Source organism: Rhamphochromis longiceps, linkage group LG7 (genome assembly GCF_057381845.1).
Source record: "Rhamphochromis longiceps isolate RC_006_pf linkage group LG7, R_longiceps_female_GT1.1, whole genome shotgun sequence".
NCBI classification, from domain to species: domain Eukaryota; kingdom Metazoa; phylum Chordata; class Actinopteri; order Cichliformes; family Cichlidae; genus Rhamphochromis; species Rhamphochromis longiceps.
The window spans coordinates 19,737,775-19,758,209 of NC_140563.1; the positions used below are offsets into that span (position 1 = coordinate 19,737,775).

At 40.8% G+C, this 20,435-nt stretch overlaps 1 protein-coding gene across 1 annotated transcript in view; it reads right to left on the reverse strand.

Annotated features, from left to right (window-relative positions):
* ppm1h (protein phosphatase, Mg2+/Mn2+ dependent, 1H) overlaps window positions 1-19,272 on the reverse strand; it is a 40,542-nt gene extending 21,270 nt beyond the window's left edge. The window contains exons 1-3 of the mRNA XM_085412750.1: window positions 18,719-19,272; window positions 8,352-8,517; window positions 6,212-6,568 (exon numbers count right to left, since the gene is read on the reverse strand). Coding sequence (XP_085268876.1) covers window positions 6,212-6,568; window positions 8,352-8,517; window positions 18,719-18,951 — 756 coding nt within the window. The 5' untranslated portion in view covers window positions 18,952-19,272. The remainder of the gene's footprint in view (window positions 1-6,211; window positions 6,569-8,351; window positions 8,518-18,718) is intronic.
* Window positions 19,273-20,435: the final 1,163 nt, after the last annotated feature.

Consider the following 20,435-nt stretch of genomic DNA (forward strand, 5'->3'; position numbering starts at 1 on the left):
TATACTATGGCCATATGAAAAACAATGTTTTCAAATGACTGTATGCAGGCCTGGTGGTGGGACTCAAGTGAATGATATGAGGATATGAGGGATGAGTCAAAACATTTGCACAGTCGACTACTGTGCAAATAAATACTAGTTTTGTGTCTGCATGATAAATATACTGCTACAGTAAGCAGCTTGTTAGCTCAGTACAGGCTATAACTTTAAATCAAAATGTTACACTGTCACATGAGAGGTTATGTGCAAAACTATTTTAAAGCTCGGGCCACAACACTTTCAAATAACCTGTGATTATAACTCGTACGCATATTTCTCTCGTTCTGGCTCTTACGTATTTTTAACTGATGAGCTGGTATTTCAGCCAATTAAGCTAATTAAGCTAACCTTGGTTTGAGTCTCTCTCCTAAAGCTGCAAAGCTAATAGGCTAATTTAAAAAGTCAATAAGCATGTTGTAGCTTTTGAAAATGTAGTTCTAATGTAAGCTTACAAATCAGAGACCAAGCCCCACAGTTCAAAAATAGTGGTAAAATGTACAAAGACAATTATTATGGCTAAACTCGATTATACGATGTATACATAGTAAGAAGTGTATATATGATATGATCTACAAATAAATTGGACAAAAAAAAAAAAAAAAAGGTGAGTGAGTACTGACATATTTCCTGCCCTGGCTTTAGATACAGCTCAGGTGATACACCTCCGTCTATCAGCTAACACTGGTTTTGATATTTACACAGGGTTTATCAGGCCTCAACAGCCCCTCTATTTCCAATGGGGATGTGTGCCAGAACTGAAGGTGGAGCCTGCTGATAAGATACAGAGATTGAGTGAGATCTTTTTTGTGAGACCAAACCTTTCCAAGACTCCCTGACACTTTCCATTTTCTTTCTTTCTTGCTTGCTTTCTTTATGGGGGGGGGGGGGTAAAAACGAGCTTCCTTGAAGAAAAACAGGTCTACAGTGGGGCAAAAAAGTATTTAGTCAGCCACCGATTGTGCAAGTTCCCCCACCTAAAATGATGACAGAGGTCAGTAATTTGCACCAGAGGTACACTTCAACTGTGAGAGACAGAATGTGAAAAAAAAAAAAATCCATGAATCCACATGGTAGGATTTGTAAAGAATTTATTCGTAAATCAGGGTGGAAAATAAGTATTTGGTCAATAACAAAAATACAACTCAATACTTTGTAACATAACCTTTGTTGGCAATAACAGAGGTCAAACGTTTACTATAGGTCTTTACCAGGTTTGCACACACAGTAGCTGGTATTTTGGCCCATTCCTCCATGCAGATCTTCTCGAGAGCAGTGATGTTTTGGGGCTGTCGCCGAGCAACACGGACTTTCAACTCCCGCCACAGAATTTCTATGGGGTTGAGGTCTGGAGACTGGCTAGGCCACTCCAGGACTTTCAAATGCTTCTTACGGAGCCACTCCTTTGTTGCCCGGGCGGTGTGTTTTGGATCATTGTCATGTTGGAAGACCCAGCCTCGTTTCATCTTCAAAGTTCTCACTGATGGAAGGAGGTTTTGGCTCAAAATCTCACGATACATGGCCCCATTCATTCTGTCCTTAACACGGATCAGTCGTCCTGTCCCCTTGGCAGAAAAACAGCCCCATAGCATGATGTTTCCACCCCCATGCTTCACAGTAGGTATGGTGTTCTTGGGATGCAACTCAGTATTCTTCTTCCTCCAAACACGACGAGTTGAGTTTATACCAAAAAGTTCTACTTTGGTTTCATCTGACCACATGACATTCTCCCAATCCTCTGCTGTATCATCCATGTGCTCTCTGGCAAACTTCAGACGGGCCTGGACATGCACTGGCTTCAGCAGCGGAACACGTCTGGCACTGCGGGATTTGATTCCCTGCCGTTGTAGTGTGTTACTGATGGTGACCTTTGTTACTTTGGTCCCAGCTCTCTGCAGGTCATTCACCAGGTCCCCCCGTGTGGTTCTGGGATCTTTGCTCACCGTTCTCATGATCATTTTGACCCCACGGGATGAGATCTTGCGTGGAGCCCCAGATCGTGGGAGATTATCAGTGGTCTTGTATGTCTTCCATTTTCTGATGATTGCTCCCACAGTTGATTTTTTCACACCAAGCTGCTTGCCTATTGTAGATTCACTCTTCCCAGTCTGGTGCAGGTCTACAATACTTTTCCTGGTGTCCTTCGAAAGCTCTTTGGTCTTGGCCATGGCGGAGTTTGGAGTCTGACTGTTTGAGGCTGTGGACAGGTGTCTTTTATACAGATGATGAGTTCAAACAGGTGCCATCCATACAGGTAACGAGTGGGGGACAGAAAAGCTTCTTACAGAAGACGTTACAGGTCTGTGAGAGCCAGAGATTTTCCTTGTTTGAGGTGACCAAATACTTATTTTCCACCCTAATTTACGAATAAATTCTTTACAAATCCTACCATGTGGATTCATGGATTTTTTTTTCACATTCTGTCTCTCACAGTTGAAGTGTACCTCTGGTGCAAATTACTGACCTCTGTCATCATTTTAAGTGGGGGAACTTGCACAATCGGTGGCTGACTAAATACTTTTTTGCCCCACTGTAGATCCTTTGAGGGGTGAGACTCTGCCAAAATCAGCTTTTGGGTAGTTTCTCAGCAGGAGCAGAGCTGACAGTGTTTTGTTCCAAGAGGAAATGTGTGCCATTTGAACCAAACTGCATCTAATTTTACGGAAAAATGATTACTGAAATTAAAATAAGTGACAGCTCGGGAGGAGAGTAAGTACTGTAATTAGAACCCATTGTGTTGTAAGAAAAAACACACTGTGACCACCTGAAGAAACAAATTAGTGTAGCACTGAACAATGAACCTAAAATACACTGTATGTGCTTTAAAATATATGATTTAAAAATAGCTCTTTCAGGGGCAAGTTCGGGAGGAAAAGAAGCCAATGTTGGTTGCAAGTAGAAAAATAAAAGAGTAAGGAGGACTCCACCACAGAGAATGTGCTGCCTTTTCGGTGAAACACTGAATTGAACCCGAAACCTGATTTCTACTAATTAATGCCACAATGTTCAACAAATGTTAGCCTGACATTGTTTCAGTAATCACCCTGACTGTTTCTAAAAACATCCCTCACAACTTCGAATCAGCAGTTCAATAATCAACAATTCACAGTTGAACTTTTAGTTAACTAATCCTGCAAAAAGCATTGCTGTACCTACAAAGACAGACGAGCACCAGTCCACAATTTCTCTTTGGTTGGCAGTGCGGCTTCTTAAACATTACTAACCACACACTACCACCTAGTGGTCAACAAATGGAAGCACTAGACGGCATTAAGCACTGATTTCTCCGAGGAGACTGGTCCACACTGCCATTCACCAATATCTGACCCGTGTTACATTTTACAGTTAGAATTTATGATTTTGCAATCAAAAGGATAATTCAGTGTCAGGCCTAGCCTATTACAGGAGGGGGTTTACCTCCACCACACAGATATTAGTCTAAACATGGGGATGTGTGGTGTACACAAGTGTAGTGACACAAATTGTGTTGTGTTATAAAGAACATATCACCTAAAAATCTTCCAAATCAAACATGTGGCGATCCCTTGTGTATAACACAGCAGACGGAAGCAACGTTCCCAGGAAATGCACATTATGGGCTAAGGGACAAAAAGATTCCGGCTTTAATCATTAGTAAATTCCATGTTTGAGGTACAGGTGCATCAGCAGTTAGTTCTCACCTGTTTTACTGGAATTCTGAACATACCTAAAAACCTTTGCTTATGTAAACTGGCTGACAGGCATTATACTGTTTACATGGGAAACTGTGAATGACTGCAAATGAAACCCTCTTTGACTTAAGAATTTAATCTCCCTATACAGGCGTGCATAGGATAATTACAAACATAATCAAGAACAGAGAGCCTGAAGGTGAAACTGAAAAAGTGAACTTTGACCCCTCAATCACACAGGCTAGCACTGTTTTGATTAGCTCTGCTCTTGATCCCATGGCCTCTCCACGGGTTAAATCTCAAGCATCCACTTAGAGCGCAGCCAGATGCCGAGTGCTTGTGACCTGCAGCAGCTTATGGCGAAAGTACATTACTTCTCCTGGCTGTGCTACTTGCCGTCTGACTCAGGCTATCAGGCCTCTGGTAAAATTTACAGCGTGTGATCACGCCATAAGTACCTTATCACCTTTAACCAGCTGTCAGAGACACATAATCTCCTCTCTAAAGTGCTGGAGGATGATGCTCAAGACAAGCCCATTAAAACCTGCAGTACTGTTAATACAGAAAAAGTCAATTTAAAAGGTACAATGTGGAAAATCTCACCACTGGATGGCAGCAGTTGGCTCTTTTTGCACTAATTAGCTGCTGTTAGCCAGTGTTAGTGAAACTTCCTTTGATCTAACATCGCTGGACTCAGACACTCAGTAAAGAAACTCTCATACAATGTGAGAAACTGTTAATTAGAGGAGTACCAAAACCATCTCAGCCACTGTATTTAAGATGGTGGAGCAACATGGTAGTTTCCACAAGCCAAACCTGCTCCTGTGTTTTTTTTAATGGATTAATTCAAGTTTATGAAAATGCATCGATTTGTGGGAAGACATAGTTGGGCACTAATCAATGTATATTTATGAGTACAATATTCTTGTTTTCTTCTGTTTGTTGTCTTAAGGCCAAGAAAGATGCCAAGCGGATTTATTTTACCAAGTGGATCATCATGGCCTTGCCATATTGGTCCATTTGATTGACCTTTATTATGATTATGAATTTATTTTATTTTCAGTTGCTACAAACGGGACAGACATGACTGGGGGATAGGACAGGGAGAAAGAATGAAAGAAAGAGAGGGAGAGAAAGAAAACCAAAGGGGAGAAGAGACGGTGAGAAGGGGGGGAAGAAAGAAAAAAAAACAAACAAACAAAAAAACAAAACACCTGGGTCACCTGTATGGAGAAAAAAAACAGAAGAGAAAGCAAACAACAAAGAGCAACATAATAAAAAAAACAGCACCATCACAATAAACTAGCTAGCAGTAGATATCAGTAGATACTAAATAATAAACGATATTGTGCAGCACGCAAGATAGACAGCGCACAATGTGCTTTGAGGCAGCAGCCAAGAAAGCTGTAGTCCGCGTCTGTGAATACCCGTGTGTACACCTGTGTGCATACCTGTGTGGATCAGCATGCTTGTATTCCAAAGGTTTCTCCATGTAACGATCTGCTAGGGAGTGTGGGGAGCCACAGCCCCGTCCTCCAGGGTATGAAGCAGGTATGGAGGAGATCAAAACTCCAGACATCCAGAGGCCCCCAGAACACAAGAGACCAAGGAAGACCAACAGAGGGGCAGCCTGTTTTCTATTGTTTAATTTCAAACAGTGACTTACTGTACCTTTAAGTTTTGAAATACTAATGTAGGCTCTAATGGATAAAGTCATTTAATAGTGTAGCACATAATTATTTTACAGCTGTATAACTGAACATACTGAGCAAATTAGCAGCAGAAAGGGTAGCTCAGGTCATTTCTACACCGTAAACAACAGATTATATTGTGTGCTGTATGTGTGTACGCGCTCACCTTTACACACCAGCAGGAAGTTAGGAGGCTTATGTGCAATTGGCTTGACTGTCTAATCATGACAAATCAGCATTTACTGATAGCAACTAGAGGCTAACAGATGTGAAGATTATTAATTTTATAGTATGTGCGCAGGCAGTGATGAAGTGGAGCATGGGATGCAAAAGAACAGTAGTTTGGAAATTCCCTGTATGTGTATGACAGCTAAAGGTGTGTGCAGTGATCAAAAAGTATTATATGGTTATGGGTTTGTAACTTAGCTTAACAGAATACAGTTAATCTTTTCATTTCCAGCAACGCCCTGCTTCCAGGCAAAACAGCTGGAAAAGCGTCATTTTATGAAGAGCAGGAGAAGCTTTTCTTTGTATTCTTTTCATTGTTACAGCATTTTTTTTAACTAGCGGATAAAAACAGGTGTGGGTGTGGGCAGTAAAGTGCTCTGCTTAGAGATACACCACCTGACTTTAATGAAAGGCCCAAAAGTGCCATAGAATCAAAATGCTCCTCTCGAGCCTTGAAGATGGTATCCTGCAAATCAATCTATGACGCCACTGTGGCTAAATCCATCTTTTATATACAATCTATGCATTTGACATGGAACGTTTACAGGTCAAAAGACAACTACAGATCACGCACGTGCCTCTTACCATGTCTTTGAAGGCGTTCTCGATGGCTCCAATCACCAGGCTCTCCTGCGACACCTTCTTCTCTGTGAAGAAGCGTGTCGGTGGGGTACTGGGGGAACCCGGAGCCCCTGCGGCACCCCGGAGCGATGCAGCCCTTGTAAGGACACGCTGAGATGAAGGGGTGAGGTGGTGATTGATAGGTTCCTCACCCAGGCACGTGGGCGGCACAAGGTTAGGAGTACAGAGGATCTCCATCACTTCCTGTAGGTGCAGGGCAATGTGGTGGTGGAGAAGACGAGAGGCCATTACAGCTGCCCCGGAGCCAGCGTGGCCATCGAACAGTGCCCAGTAGTGTAAAGTTAGGTCTTCAGAGTTGTCCTGGAAACAGATAAGAATCAAAGTAAATAAAAATGTGTCAACATTAATTATGCAAAATGCGAGAGGAGGAACTTCATCTGACTTTGCATTCATACTGATCTATGAACTGCACGCCGAAAATCCACTGAATATCAAAGGTGGAAGTATGTGAAGTACAGCCTGATGGGCAAAGAGTCGTGACATTTAGGAACCGCTGATGTACAATCATGGTAATGGTGCACAGAGCGAAAAGAGAGACCTTTTTAATACCAAATCAGAACCAGTTGAACTCAAGGTACAGCTCTCAAACACAAACAGGAAGCTGTACTATGTAAATTGCGCTGCTCACAGTTGGTGGATGAGAGCGCCTTTCTACACAGCATTCAAATTCATCCCATCGGTCTTCAGTGTGAAGACTTCGTAATCTGATCTGAGCTCAAACCTCCCCACAGATATGCACGATGCCCATAAGTGAATGAACCTGATGTTAATGTTTGCTTTCGCTTAAATCTGGAGGTATTAGTAGGTGCGGCATGATGCAGTTTGTGCTCTGAAACGTACACCGCGTCCTCTGTGTTGATCTACAAAGTCTCATCTCCCACATAAGATTCAAAATGTCTTGTGATCTGGCTGATTCATTGCTCACCTTTGAGTTTTTGGTCTTCACAAAAAACAAAAAAAACAAAAACAATGGCCTGATTTCTGTTTAAAGTCTGTTACATATCAGCACAGCTCCCCTATCAGTAATGAAGTCACATAGCCACAGAGTTGCTGTTGCATGCATCACATTTTGCTGCGCAAAGTAAGCCTCTGATTGTCTATATATGGCACAGGCAAATTCTACAGCGTGAGTCTACGAGGCAGGCAAAGAGCACTAAAAAGGCTACATCACTGCGAAAGTGAGTCATGAGATACTTGCATGAGTTTGCTGTAGGCTCCGGCTGGGCCTGAGTAAAGTACTGGTGAGCTGAGAGGAGATTTTATGAGCAGTATTAGTATACTGTAATCACAAAGGACTTTAAAAGAGCTGGTAAACATTTTGCGCTTTTCATCTTTTCTCTGCCTTGTAGGGAATGGGATAAATTGCAAGTGATTGAATTAAGTGTGTCAATATGTCGTGACAGTAGAGCAGTGACACTGCATTTTGGTATAATGATACACAGTTTTCTTTAGTACTCCATGACACAATGTTCTTGTGAAAGCAAACAAGGGTGACTTTAAGAGTCATTGAAGGCTACTGTGGAGTGTGAAGGACGCTAAGCTGTCCGCTCCAATAAACTGCTGGGTCTCACCAACAGGCCCCAGGGGAATTCACTGATGAACTCATTCTACCTGCATTACCTTCATCAGTAAAGCTAAAATGTAAAGGCTTCAGTCTGCCATGGCATTTTTCTAAAAAGAAAGGAGGCATTATGACCCTTAAGTCATGCATGATAATCTGCTAAATTCTGTAAAATGTTTGGTCTGCAAATATAAGACTGTCTCGTAGAACACTGTTTCACTTGCTCAGTGATCCTTTAACTTTCCACCCGATTTCACCAAAAGACTTTTCCTTTTTTCCCCCATTCTTTTTACTTCAGTGCAAATAATTATTTTGGCTGCGCACATGTTTATCCATCCAGACAGTGTGCTATTTCTAAAGATAACAAATGGAGAAGAAATGCAATAGATCACAGCACAGTTTGTACTCTATCCTTCTCTGTTGTCCTTTCCTGTCGTGAAAATGCATCTGCAGAATGTCCGTGAAGGTGGATGTGATGGGGGGATGGGGGGGTTGGGGCATGAACCCTCCATTTTGACTTACCGGGTTCTCCCGGAGGCCCAGACTCTCACCATTAGGCAGGGACGACCTCCTGCGGGTTGTGGGGGTTCGGTTAGGCGCGAGGCTTCCTGCAGGTCTCCCTTTAACAACCAGGACCTCACAGCAAGCCTGATCTTCATTTAATGTGCTTTTCCCTGCATTGATGACCCTGGACAGAGAGATATTTAAGAAATTCCATATATGAAACTATCATTTACACACTATACACATTGCAATGGCATAAGAATCTTTAAATTAATGTAAAAAATTAAATGTCTGTGTAAAAGAAATACAGAAATATAGTCTGGTACAGAACAAAAATGTTTAACAGACACGATATACTGTAGTTACAGTATGGTTATGTGGTATAGTATCATGTAGAATAGGTACTTTATTAAATTCAAATATCCAGCAGCTCCAAAACAAACATCCTTCCAAGAAATAAATACACTAATTGCATAATATTAAAAATAGGATTAGTAAACACATTTTTGAGGGAACTATATATAAGACATCAGTTGTCATCTTTGCTCAAATCACTTCAAGTACGTCCTTCTACCAGGACAAAAACAAATTTCAATAACAGCTGTGGTCTGTGACTGTGCCTTTAGCGCAGTCACATAGACATGAATGTTCTACATGTTTAATAGTCTTAAAGTTTCTTGGTCAGCACATGGCTGCAGATGTATGAGATGGAAGCTGTGTAGTCTGTCAACCCAGTGATGGTTTTTGGACTGTAAAACCATCCAAAAACACGATTTCTGTGAAACAGTTTACGTGACACCCATTTTGACAGCGAAACATTAAGAAATGACATCAACGAGTTCACTTTAAATACATATTTCAATTTAAGCCTTACACAAGCAGGCCAAAGGACAGCAAGACACATAAATACTGCATTATACAACACCTGGCAGATGGTGCGCTGCTGCTGCGAGCTGCTGTGTAGACATTGACAAGCACACGCTGCTTAACACCACTCCAGACATTCTCATTTTAGCCACAGTGAAGTCTAGTCAAGTGAAGTGAAGTTGTCTACAGGGGGCTTTTCAAACTACGTGTATCATTTTTAAGATCAGACCACAAGAGAAAAAGAGCCAACATATGAAACTGGAATGTAAATTTATAAAAATTATGCCACTTTTTTTCCCTTTAGCCCGAACCATAACAAAGACCCTTTAATATTTCCTACTATCCTTAAAAGCATTAAGCTATTTTGGATCTTATGTGTCCAAAGGGAAATTAGACCAAATAAATGACAAGCGATATGGCTACATGTTGATATGAGAGGCAGTCACGATTATTTCCCAAAGGAGAATCCTTTGTAAACAAACCATGAGAATGAAAACAGTGATCCTCTGTCTCCAGCTAAGAAAACACTGAGCCATAAAACTGACAGGATATTTATAGGATATTATTATTGCTGACCTACACAGTGAGCTATTCACTGCTTCCCCACCCCAAAAAACACAATAAGAGCAATGTGTGTCAAGGATACCAACAACCATTAGATGACATAGTCATGGGCCAGAACTCTTAATCTCTGAATTCAAGTTTTTTAAGCCTATTGCCACAGGTCTGTAAAATCAAGAACCTAGCCATGCAGGTCGTAAAGAGTTCCTACTATAATAGGATGCCACCACGGCAAAAATACAATACAATACAATACAATACTACTTTATTTGTATAGCACATTTAAAAACCAGCGGTACACCAAAGTGCTTCACAGTAATACAATAAATTAGAGATAGGAACAATAACAATAAATACACCAGCAGGTGGAGAGCACTAATTAGCTGCAGCACAGTGTAAATAAGTAAAAGAAAATACAAAAAAACTCGACTAAGAGGTTATTCAGCAATAAAGTAAAATGATTAAAAGTACATAAGGGAACATTTGCAGGAAACAGGCACTAAAAGACTGAATCGATTCAGATGGACGAATAGCAGTAGGAAGATTATTCCAGAGGTTGGGTGCAGCTATAGCAAAAGCACGATCACCTCTGGTCTTCAGCCGTGACCTAGGTTGCACTAAGAGCAGTTGGCCCGTTGACCTCAGTGCTCTCCTAGGAGTGTACAAGCTGAGAAGTTCAGTAAGATAGCTAGGAGCCATGTTATTTATAATTTTAAAGGTAAGCAACAGAATTTTAAAATCAATGCGGTATTTGATGGGAAGCCAATGCAAGTCAGCGAGGATGGGGGTGATAGGATCAAACCTGCCAGTTCCCGTTAAGAGGCGTGCTGCCGCATTTTGAACGAGCTGCAGTCTGCAGAGAAGGGTAGATTGGAGGCCAATATAGAGAGAGTTACAGTAGTCTAATCTGGAGACGATAAAGGCATAGATACGTTTCTCAAGATCCTTACAGGGTATGTAAGGCTTGGTCTTGGCAATTTGGTGTAGTTGGTAAAAGCTAGATTTAACTACAGTGGTACTTGTTTGTCAAGTTGAAAAGAACTGTCCAAGAGAATGCCCAGGTAGCTTACAGTAAGAAAGTCAGAAAGAAAGGTAGCAAACAGCCCAAGTGAACCTGTTAGGTTCTAGGAATATGGCTAGTGAAAACTACAATTTCCGTTTTGTCGTTTACAATTTCCAATTCATCCTGTTAAATTTCTTCCCTCCAAGATATTCTACAATGAGCTGTAAGTGTTATTAATACAAAGTGAAAGCACAGCAATCAGCCACGAAGTTACAGAGGACACGACACATGGTGTGTAAAAGTCACCAATGCTCTGAAGACTCCATGATTGGACTGTTCCAAACTTCCTCTGGCATTAACATCAGCACACAAACGGTGCGCCAGGAGTTTCATGGCATGGATTTCCAAGGAGTTTGTATAGAAAGTGTATTGTATATTGTAGGTGTATTGCGTAGGGGGTTCAGAACTATTTTCCACACAGTGTAGATAGAGAGAGAGACAGAATTATTATTTTTTTATTAATGTAGGTGACTCAAAAAGTTTCACCATTAGTTTTTACATTTACATTTTCCAGCTACTACACACCATTTTTCTCTGCACTTTGAATTTAAAAGGCATATAACAAAAGGTTGGTAAATTAAGTTGTAGTTAAAAAAGAAATAGCTGAAGCAGCATTTTGCAATTGATCAGTTTTTAATGGCAACAGGTGAGTAACATGGCTGTGTATAAGAAGAGCATCTTAGAGAGGCAGTTACTCAGAAATGAAGATGAGCAGAAGTTACCCAAAAAGGTTCACCAGTCAAATTGTGGAATAGTTCCAGAACAATGTTCCTAAACAGAAAATTAAGACTACAGTACAATCTACAGTACATACTCACATCTCAGATTTAGAGAAATCTCTGTGCACAAGGGACAAGGGCAAAAAGTGGCACTCCATTAAAACGGGATCGATTCTATCATGAAAATCACTGCATGGGCCGAGCAACACTTTAAGAAGTCACTGTCTGTAAAAATAGTTCCCAGTGACATTCACAAATGCTGGCTGAAGCTATCACACGAAGAAAAAGGAGGGGATGCTAAACAGTGGTAAAAATGGCCCCGCCCCAACTTTTGAAATGCGCTGTTGCCATCAAATTTTTCCTTACAATCAAAATCACATTCACTCAGCGTTCACTCGCTTATCTTGGTTATCTCCAGCAGCTCTATTCCCCTTCAGTCCGGCTTGCCCTACAATTTCAGAAGCACACCACTCGAAGGCCGCTAACTCCAACTCTTCATACACCATCATGCATGACTGAGGCCAAAGCACTGCGACGCCCGACGGTCAATTGACCTTGTAAAATACACATAATCACAAGATTAACAACAGTTGAGGTTCCAATCCTTTCATCTCTTATATGACAGGAAAAACCATCCACACCCGGAGGCATGAACTGTGTCCGAGAAGAGGGCTGTCATATTCACTTACTTCATTTCAGCTCTTCATATTAGAGACAGTGTCATGGCCTTAATTATCCTGTCAGATGTGTGATCTACATAACTATATTCCTTCTTTGGTTTGAGGAACTTTTTTTTTTTGTCATTTTTTTTTCTTGTTAACAAACATTTATTGTAGTTTTGTATCTATATAATTGGATACTGTAAAATTTTACATGTGTATTGTGGATGTAAAAGCCAAACTAGGGACAATGACTGGAAATTAGCAATAGCTATGAGCAGTAAGTCAGTTTCAGTTAAGTTGTCACTATCAAATTGAAATTTCAGATAAATGGACCGATTCTTACATAGCCCCGGAGTACTCAAAGTGCTCTATACAACATGCCACATTCACCCAATCGCACAAGCACTTTCTCTGAATTGAGTGCTTTCTAAGTACATTCACACACATTTATACTCCGACGGATGCATCGGAGAGCAACTTGGGGTTAGAATCTTGCCCAAAGATACTTGACACGTAGACTGGAGGAGCCAAGGATCGAACCACCAACCTTCCGATCAGAAGGTGACCTGCTCTACTTCCTGAACTACAGCCACCCCGATAAACGCACTGAGACTCATCTACCATATATACTGCCAGAAAACTAACACAGAATTTTGATATGTGATTTATCATTTAGTGCCATTTATTAAAGAGGACTTAATGTTCTTTGGAGTTTGTTTTTGCAGTTTGGGGATTTCCTAAAATCTATTTATCATTTAGGTTCAAAAAACATTTTTAATTTTAGAAATTCTTATTTTGAATTATCAACAACAAAAATTGGTTTTGGTTGCATTTCTAAATTGAAAATTAAAACAACAACAACAACAAAGGTGATAACGAGACAACAAACAGAGAGAGACTTTGGACATAAATACACACAAGGGGTAACGAGAGAACAGGCCACAGGTGGGAACACAGATGATCTAAGGAGCTTCTCGGATGAGAGGTCAGAATCAGAATCAGAATCAGATTAAAGGTGAAACATCTTTAAGCAAGATGAAGAACATCTTCATCTTCAAACATCTTCAAGCGTCTGGACTTTTCTTTCCAAGCTCCTACACTACAATGACCTGGATGACTAAGAACTTTCACAGATGAAAACAGATGATACTAATCTAGAAAAATTAGACAAGGGAAGCAAAACTGAATATGTCACACAAAAGGCAGGAGACTATCAAAGTAACACCGGAAGTAAGATAAGCACAAAAACAAAGACTAAGACACACAGGCTTGACACTGGGACCGGGGAGGCAAAGAAACGAAACAGAGAGAACACTCAGAAACTAGGGTTAAATAATGGTATAAAGAACATAAACGGTCTGAGGCTCAATTGTAACACTCATGATAACCTAAAAAATAATATTCAGGAACCAGACATTATCAGTCTATCTCCTCCTTTCAAAAAATACAAGTCCAGACAAAAACTCACAGAAGTGATGCCAAGTTATAGAAAAAAAACAAAACTAACCTTGAGGCAATGAACACATAATTATAGCTTTTCATGTTAGCTAATAGATGCTGAACATCAACCCACCTATTTCAATTCTTTGTGTTTTTCAAAGTTTTATAATGTTACTATAATGATTGTAGGGTATCCATGTCTGCTCCCTAATTTCTCCTAGACACTTTAATAAGTCTGTTACTTGTACATGTATGTTTTTATCTGTATGCAAGTTTAGCATTGTTTAGTGCAATGGCACATGTCTGTATATTTGCTACAGTGGGGGTGGGCAGTGAATTCTCCCAAGAGACAACATAAGAAACTGGCACTGTTAGCTGGGAGGAGGAGGAGGAGGAGAAGGAGAAGAAGAAGAACAAGAAGAACAAGAACAAGAAGAACAAGAACACCTCAGTTTGGCTCGATGTTGATCCTGAGGAAAATGAATTGCACATTCCTGTGCTTTACTGAAACTCCCACATTATTTCTGCTGATTGTTATAAATATTCACACTTAGATTCAAACTAACTTAAAGGACAAATATTCCTATGTTATGCATGTTTGGGTAATTTTTTCTACTTTTGTGGTTATATGCTGTTACAGCTTCCTGTCACTTCTTCTGCAGAATAATATTATCATGATATCAGTCATGATAACTTGATTAAGGAAGTGCAACACGTGTTTTGTTCAACAGTTACTCATACTTAAGATACAGATTCATCAGGATTATGTCATTCCTACCTCTGAGCGATGTGTATAAGCAACATAAGCAAAAAACCATGTGCTGCACCATGTGACAGAGCAAGCACTGGGAAATGTATGAAGTGTGTATGTATGAAGTGCTGCTCATGCGCCTCCTCTCCACAGTTGGGACTGACATTTACTTTATGCATCTTCTTTCCCATGGGAATGATAAATTATGTAGGCTACCGGAAAGACAGTGCACTGATAATGCTTATCCACATTTACTATGCCACATGTTTGTGCTGCTTGAAAAAATGTTATCTTTTGTTACCTTGAAAATGTTAGCTGAACACACCCTAGCTGTCAAACACCTCGGAGCGCCCACTCTCTCACCTGTTAAAACAGATTTGATCATCTCACCGGCATGCCCTCACATATGAATGCCAGCAGACCTGCAGATAAAACATGCAGTGTGCAGTGGTGGGACTAGTTTTTACCTTACAGACACGCATATTGATTGAGAATTGATTGTACTGCTGAGGCTGCAGTGTCCACTGGGTCAGTGAGTGATTGAATGAGTGGGTGGAGGTCAACACAAGCATTTGGCCTCCCCAAAAAACAAATTTCAGTCATACTTTAGCAAATATTAGTAGGTAAGAAATCTGTTTAATAAAGGTTAGAATCACCAGATTCCCCATAATACGATATTATCGTAATATTTCACTTACCATACAAAACTATTGCGATTTTTAACATTATGTGATATGCTGAGGATTGCAATGACATATCTTGTGATTTATCACTTTTTTCCAGCTGCAAATTAAATCTCGAAGTTACAATTTTTCATTGACTCTTTTATCCAATAAGATAACCTTATCTTACTTTATTTATTTATGCTGCTCAATTAGGTTGTCAAGCAGAACAACACTGACACTAAAACCTGCCAAAATGTTGCAATAAGCATTAGCTTGCTTTGAATTAGGAGGTCGTGTGTCCAGTGTTGGATGGTTTTTCACTTGATTTGATTTAATGTAAGTGCTTGGCTAACATTATCTCAGGATAGTGGCACATGAGATGTGCCCATAGTTTTCCTAGATTATTTTAACTTATTTAATAAAATATGGATATTTGGTGTCCCTGGATCAATACATATGCCATGCAATATATCATGATACTATATACTGATTTTTTCCCCCACCCCTACAATTTAACACGATTGACCACTCTCTATCACACATAGAAACCTGGTATGGCTTGCTAACTTGCATACTAGCTGCAAAAGTAAACTCCCCTGTTGTTCTGCGAGTACATTTCTGTTAAATAAGCCATGGACTCATTCCTTTCTTCCATACTGTTCTTTATATTTTGACCACATAAAAGACTAACTGAGTCTTTTAAGAGCTAGATAAGCTTGATTAAGGTGAGAGCAAGAGAAACTCCCCTCAGCTTCTCAAGTCTGGGAAAGTCAAGCAACACATAGCATGACAGTGCTACACCCAAACAATAGAATGAACAAGCGAAACGTTAGTGGTCTTTGTGTTTAGGGGAAGAAAAAATAAAACACTGGGGAAGAGCTGCTGTAAGTGTTACCTTTCTGCAAAAGTGAGGCATGCGAGTGTGCTGCAAAGAGACAGTGACACAATTGGAGTGAGCAATACTCAGTGATCCATTCAAATGTTCGCGTTCACTGGAGCAGACAGTGCACCCACTCAGAGACAGTGCATCAGAATCCTCCTTGTGAAGGCGAACTGCTCATTCTTTCTCTGCTGGAAGCCACGAAATAACCCAGGATAACCTCGGAAAGCTCAGCAAGGACTACTCAGAAGAGCAGGAGCAAGAAGGAGAAAAATGAGGCTGAGCCAGCCTAAGCCCAATCAGACTTTTACTTTCCATCGCCAGTGGTCAAATGTTTCAATCAAACCTACAAGAGGGATTAAATATTCATAATATTGAAAAAGCAAAAAGTGCAACAAACATGAGCCATTTGAGTAGAAAGAAAAAAACAAAAAAAGCAATAAATGTGGTCAGTACTATATGCTGGTATAGTACCTTCAAAGTCTTCATGTTTTTTGGTTTATCAAAGTGATCCATTGACTCCACTAATCCTTCTGAGTAGACCTGCAACGGATCACCACTTCTCAGATGGGCTCAGGTTTTCTCAGCTGGCAGTGATATTTCATGACAACAAAGCCTGCTGGTCAGCCAGCTGTTGACAAATCCCTGGTATGACGTATGTCTCGGTTTTGGTTGATTCTATGCCAAGCTAACACACACACACACACACACACACACACACTGCTGGCGGGAGTATCCGCTGGATGTGTTAAGCAGAACTGTTGAACTGATCCTGCAGAATTATGCATCTCATTTGAATATGTTGATTTTTATAGCCACAGAAACCTTGTGACACAATGATGATGAATAACAATGATCACAGTATCTACACAAAAATCTGAATTTTCATTTTAATGGAAACTTTGATCATAAAAATAGTCGATGGCTTCTAAAAACAAGCCAGTCCTAATCTGCTCTTTTATGTCTTGAGATTAAAAATTCACTATGGTAGATTAGTAAAAATAAATAAATAAATAAGGGCGACTCCCACAATTTCTCTGTACTTCTTAAATCTACATGAAGAGACAGCAGATAGCTCTCCTAGTATTGAAACAGTCAATTTATCAACTAGCTGATCAGCAAAAAGTAATAATAATAATAATAATCTGCTGTATTTAAGCAAGACAGCAAGAAATGTTTTTTTTTTAATTCTCTTCTTCCAACTTCTAAAAATTCAGGATTTAGGAAGTAATGTTTTTACAAATAACCAGTATTAACAGATCACACTGAGCTCTTGGAAATGATTTGGATCATTTCCTGCTATAGTTTAATGTTTTTACTGCATAAAGCAAGAGGAAACATTAACAAAAGATCAGGTCAACTGATAAGCCAAAGTGCTCTTTCAGGTCCTTGTCTCTATGCTGCTCAAGCAGCTGTGTCTTAAGAAAAGAGTGCTACAGCAAGAAAGCCTCGACTTGAGATGACATTCGCTTGCACTACTAAACTGGCTTCCTAGCAGGACTGCTAAACTGGAAATATTAGATTTCCATCCTGGTGCTCTTACTAAATGTAATCGATCAATAAGGAAAGAGAAACTTCTTTATAGAGAAACGGCATGAAGATAAGACTGAACTGGGGCGTGGGGCAGTCACGCACTGTAGGTGTAGGTTTAGGATTTTTAGGACAGGACACAACCTCACTGACTTTTTGTGGGACTGCATGAGTAGGAGGGACTGTGACTCTGCACTCTCAGGAAGCAGATAATAATGAGACATCCCCAGATTACTTGAGCTGTGTACATCAAATGTAAATGGAACATAGTGATGAAGTAATTATTTTTAAGCATGTAAATCTCAATGACTCATTTGTTTCCTCTCCAGTGTGTAGGCTTTAGAAACAGGTTGAATAATTCACCCTGTATTTTATCATGTTCCGCCATTTTAATTCAGCTGTGTTCCTTGCTGACCAAACGCCAAGCCAGAAATTGGCTTTTTATGACTCCAGCAGCTGCACTAAGCGCTGTTTATAACACAGTACGTTCCATTAAGAATACATTGCAGTTTGTATTGCACTTTACTGCAGCCTTGGAAGGAAGATTCGTGAGAGCCAAATGTATGCCTAAACAGAAGATGTGATATCAATAATACAGCAGATGATCTCAGGTCCAGTTGCAATTTTGGTCTCAAGTTATCATGTAAGAGGATCACGGGAGTGTAACATAAGCTACATTCGAGGTAATTCCCCAGCTTTAAACAGATTAACTGAGAAAAACTATTGAAATGAGATTTTTCACACAGGGAACGAGTGAACGGAGTACAGAGATGAACCTGGAGACAGTTATTCAGATCCTATCTGTGAGTGCACTGCTTATCTCATACAATATCAAAGGCCTGTGACCTTGTGTTATCCAGCTTAACTGGCCTCGTTATAACCTGCTTTATGGTATCTTTCCCTTTTCTACACCATTTGAAAAATAAAGCATTCTTATCTGGTTACAGGGGAGAGATCACAACGACCTTCAGCTTGGTGGAGGTATTTTTATGTCTTGGAAATACAGGAAACCTTGATGTTTATAATAATATTTGGCATGGTGCATTATAGAGCCATCAGCTGTACTTGAACCTGTTTATCATCTGAAACATATGTGAAGCAGATCATAATAAGTAGAAGAATAAAGAGAGGGGCTTGTGTTTTCTGTTTACGCCTGTGTGAGTGCTCTCAGTGGTCCAGGAAGACCGCGCTCACTTCCAAAGGATGCTGCGTGGAAGAAAAGATGGACGCATACAGGTTATACTCACTCTGCGTAGCCGGTGGACCACGGCAGCCGCTTGGTCTCCTTCAGGATGAGGATCGGTCTTGCGATGTGATCCGCCGAACACTCGATCTCGTCTGGCGACAGTCCCAGGAAGTCCGGTCGGGTGTACGGGAATTTCAGCGGCAGATCCGAGCCGCTGGGATGGTCTCCGTTGGAGCCACCGGCCATCATACCTCCCATGAAATTGGCTACCGCCGACTTCACCCGCGTGAGCATGGTCCTGCTGCGGCGTGGGTCCAGGCAATGCGATTGCGTGAATGCCACCCCACCCCACACGCACCCCCCTCTTCCAGTCTCCCTGGCAGATCCCCGCACGGCGACGCAGATTCGCGGCGTGGAAGAAAGCAAAACACTCAGGATCCGCGGAAAGTCATTCGGCACAGCGATCCCTCTGCGAACACGGAAATAAAAGCTGGACAGGCTCTCTCTCTCACACACACACACAGAGCCAGACTGAGCTGCACAGCAGTCATGTGACAAACCGGTTGCTGCTGGTGGATTTGGTCGCTGGTAGCCTATCTCAGTGAGCCGCTTACTGTTGACAGTGCTGGAGGTCAAAGGTGCATAATCCCGATGTGACGATTACCTCCCGAACAAGGTGCAACACAAGGCTTTGTAGCCTGAGAAAAAGGCGGTGACCCAAATACATACATATACATATAAATGGAGCCACACTGACTGAACAACACACAGTACAATAAACCAGCCGTGAGGGTTTCAGTGACTCTTTTATGGACATCTGCAGTCGTCTAGTCTTTGTTTTTTCTTGACAGGGTGTGGTGCCACAGCTGTGTTGAAAAAATTAAAACCAGCTGTTTTGTTTCCATCTTTCTACAATTTTCTTTATCAAAAGATTGGAAATACAGTCATTGGGGAAAGTGTGGTTATCAAAGGTCAAAGCTTACAACAGATCAAAGTTGTAGGCTATAACACAAATCAAGGCTACATGTGTAATATTCTTTTATCAAAAAGGCAGTTTTGTACTTTGAAGCTAATGTCCACAAGAAAGGGGTCCAGTCAACACAAATATGCAGTAAAAACCAGAACTGTTGTTTTAAATATGGCACTTACTGGGAGCCTTTCAGTGTCTAGTGGCATATTGCGTTACCACCTTCTGATTACATTTTTTCTTTCTCTTCCAAGAGTCAGTGCAAATCTTACTGACTGGGCATTAAGCCAACCCAGCAGGATGTCTGTCTAGAATTTATGGACTTACTCTGTCAACAAAGCTCCATTTTGGAGAAGTGAACCCTACTAAATGATATGTCATAAGTGAACCGCAGTCTGCAGAGCGACCAAACCACAGAATCGTACTCAGCTGTTTCTTCAGTGCTGAAAGGTGAGGGCGTTGCAACAAAATGACTTCAAATGATCTGCTCATGATCCATATTCAATCCCAAAAGTTCACTGAGGAAACAAAAAGCCGTGTGGACGCAGTCAGTTCTTTCAGCTTCGGTTTACTGAGCACAGACATGCCTTCAAATAGAAGTGTGAGCATTTCACGTCGGAGTCCCAAAATCCCCAGCCAAACTGACATATGGCATTATTTCTAGCCTTTACCTTCACTTTAAATGCAAATGGCAAAATCTGCTCTTAATCACTTCATCACCTATTATCTAAGTCATGCTCTTTATAATAAAATTCCACTTATTTGACAAACACTAATGTGGTTTGGGTTTCTTGTCAAGACACCAGAGGAA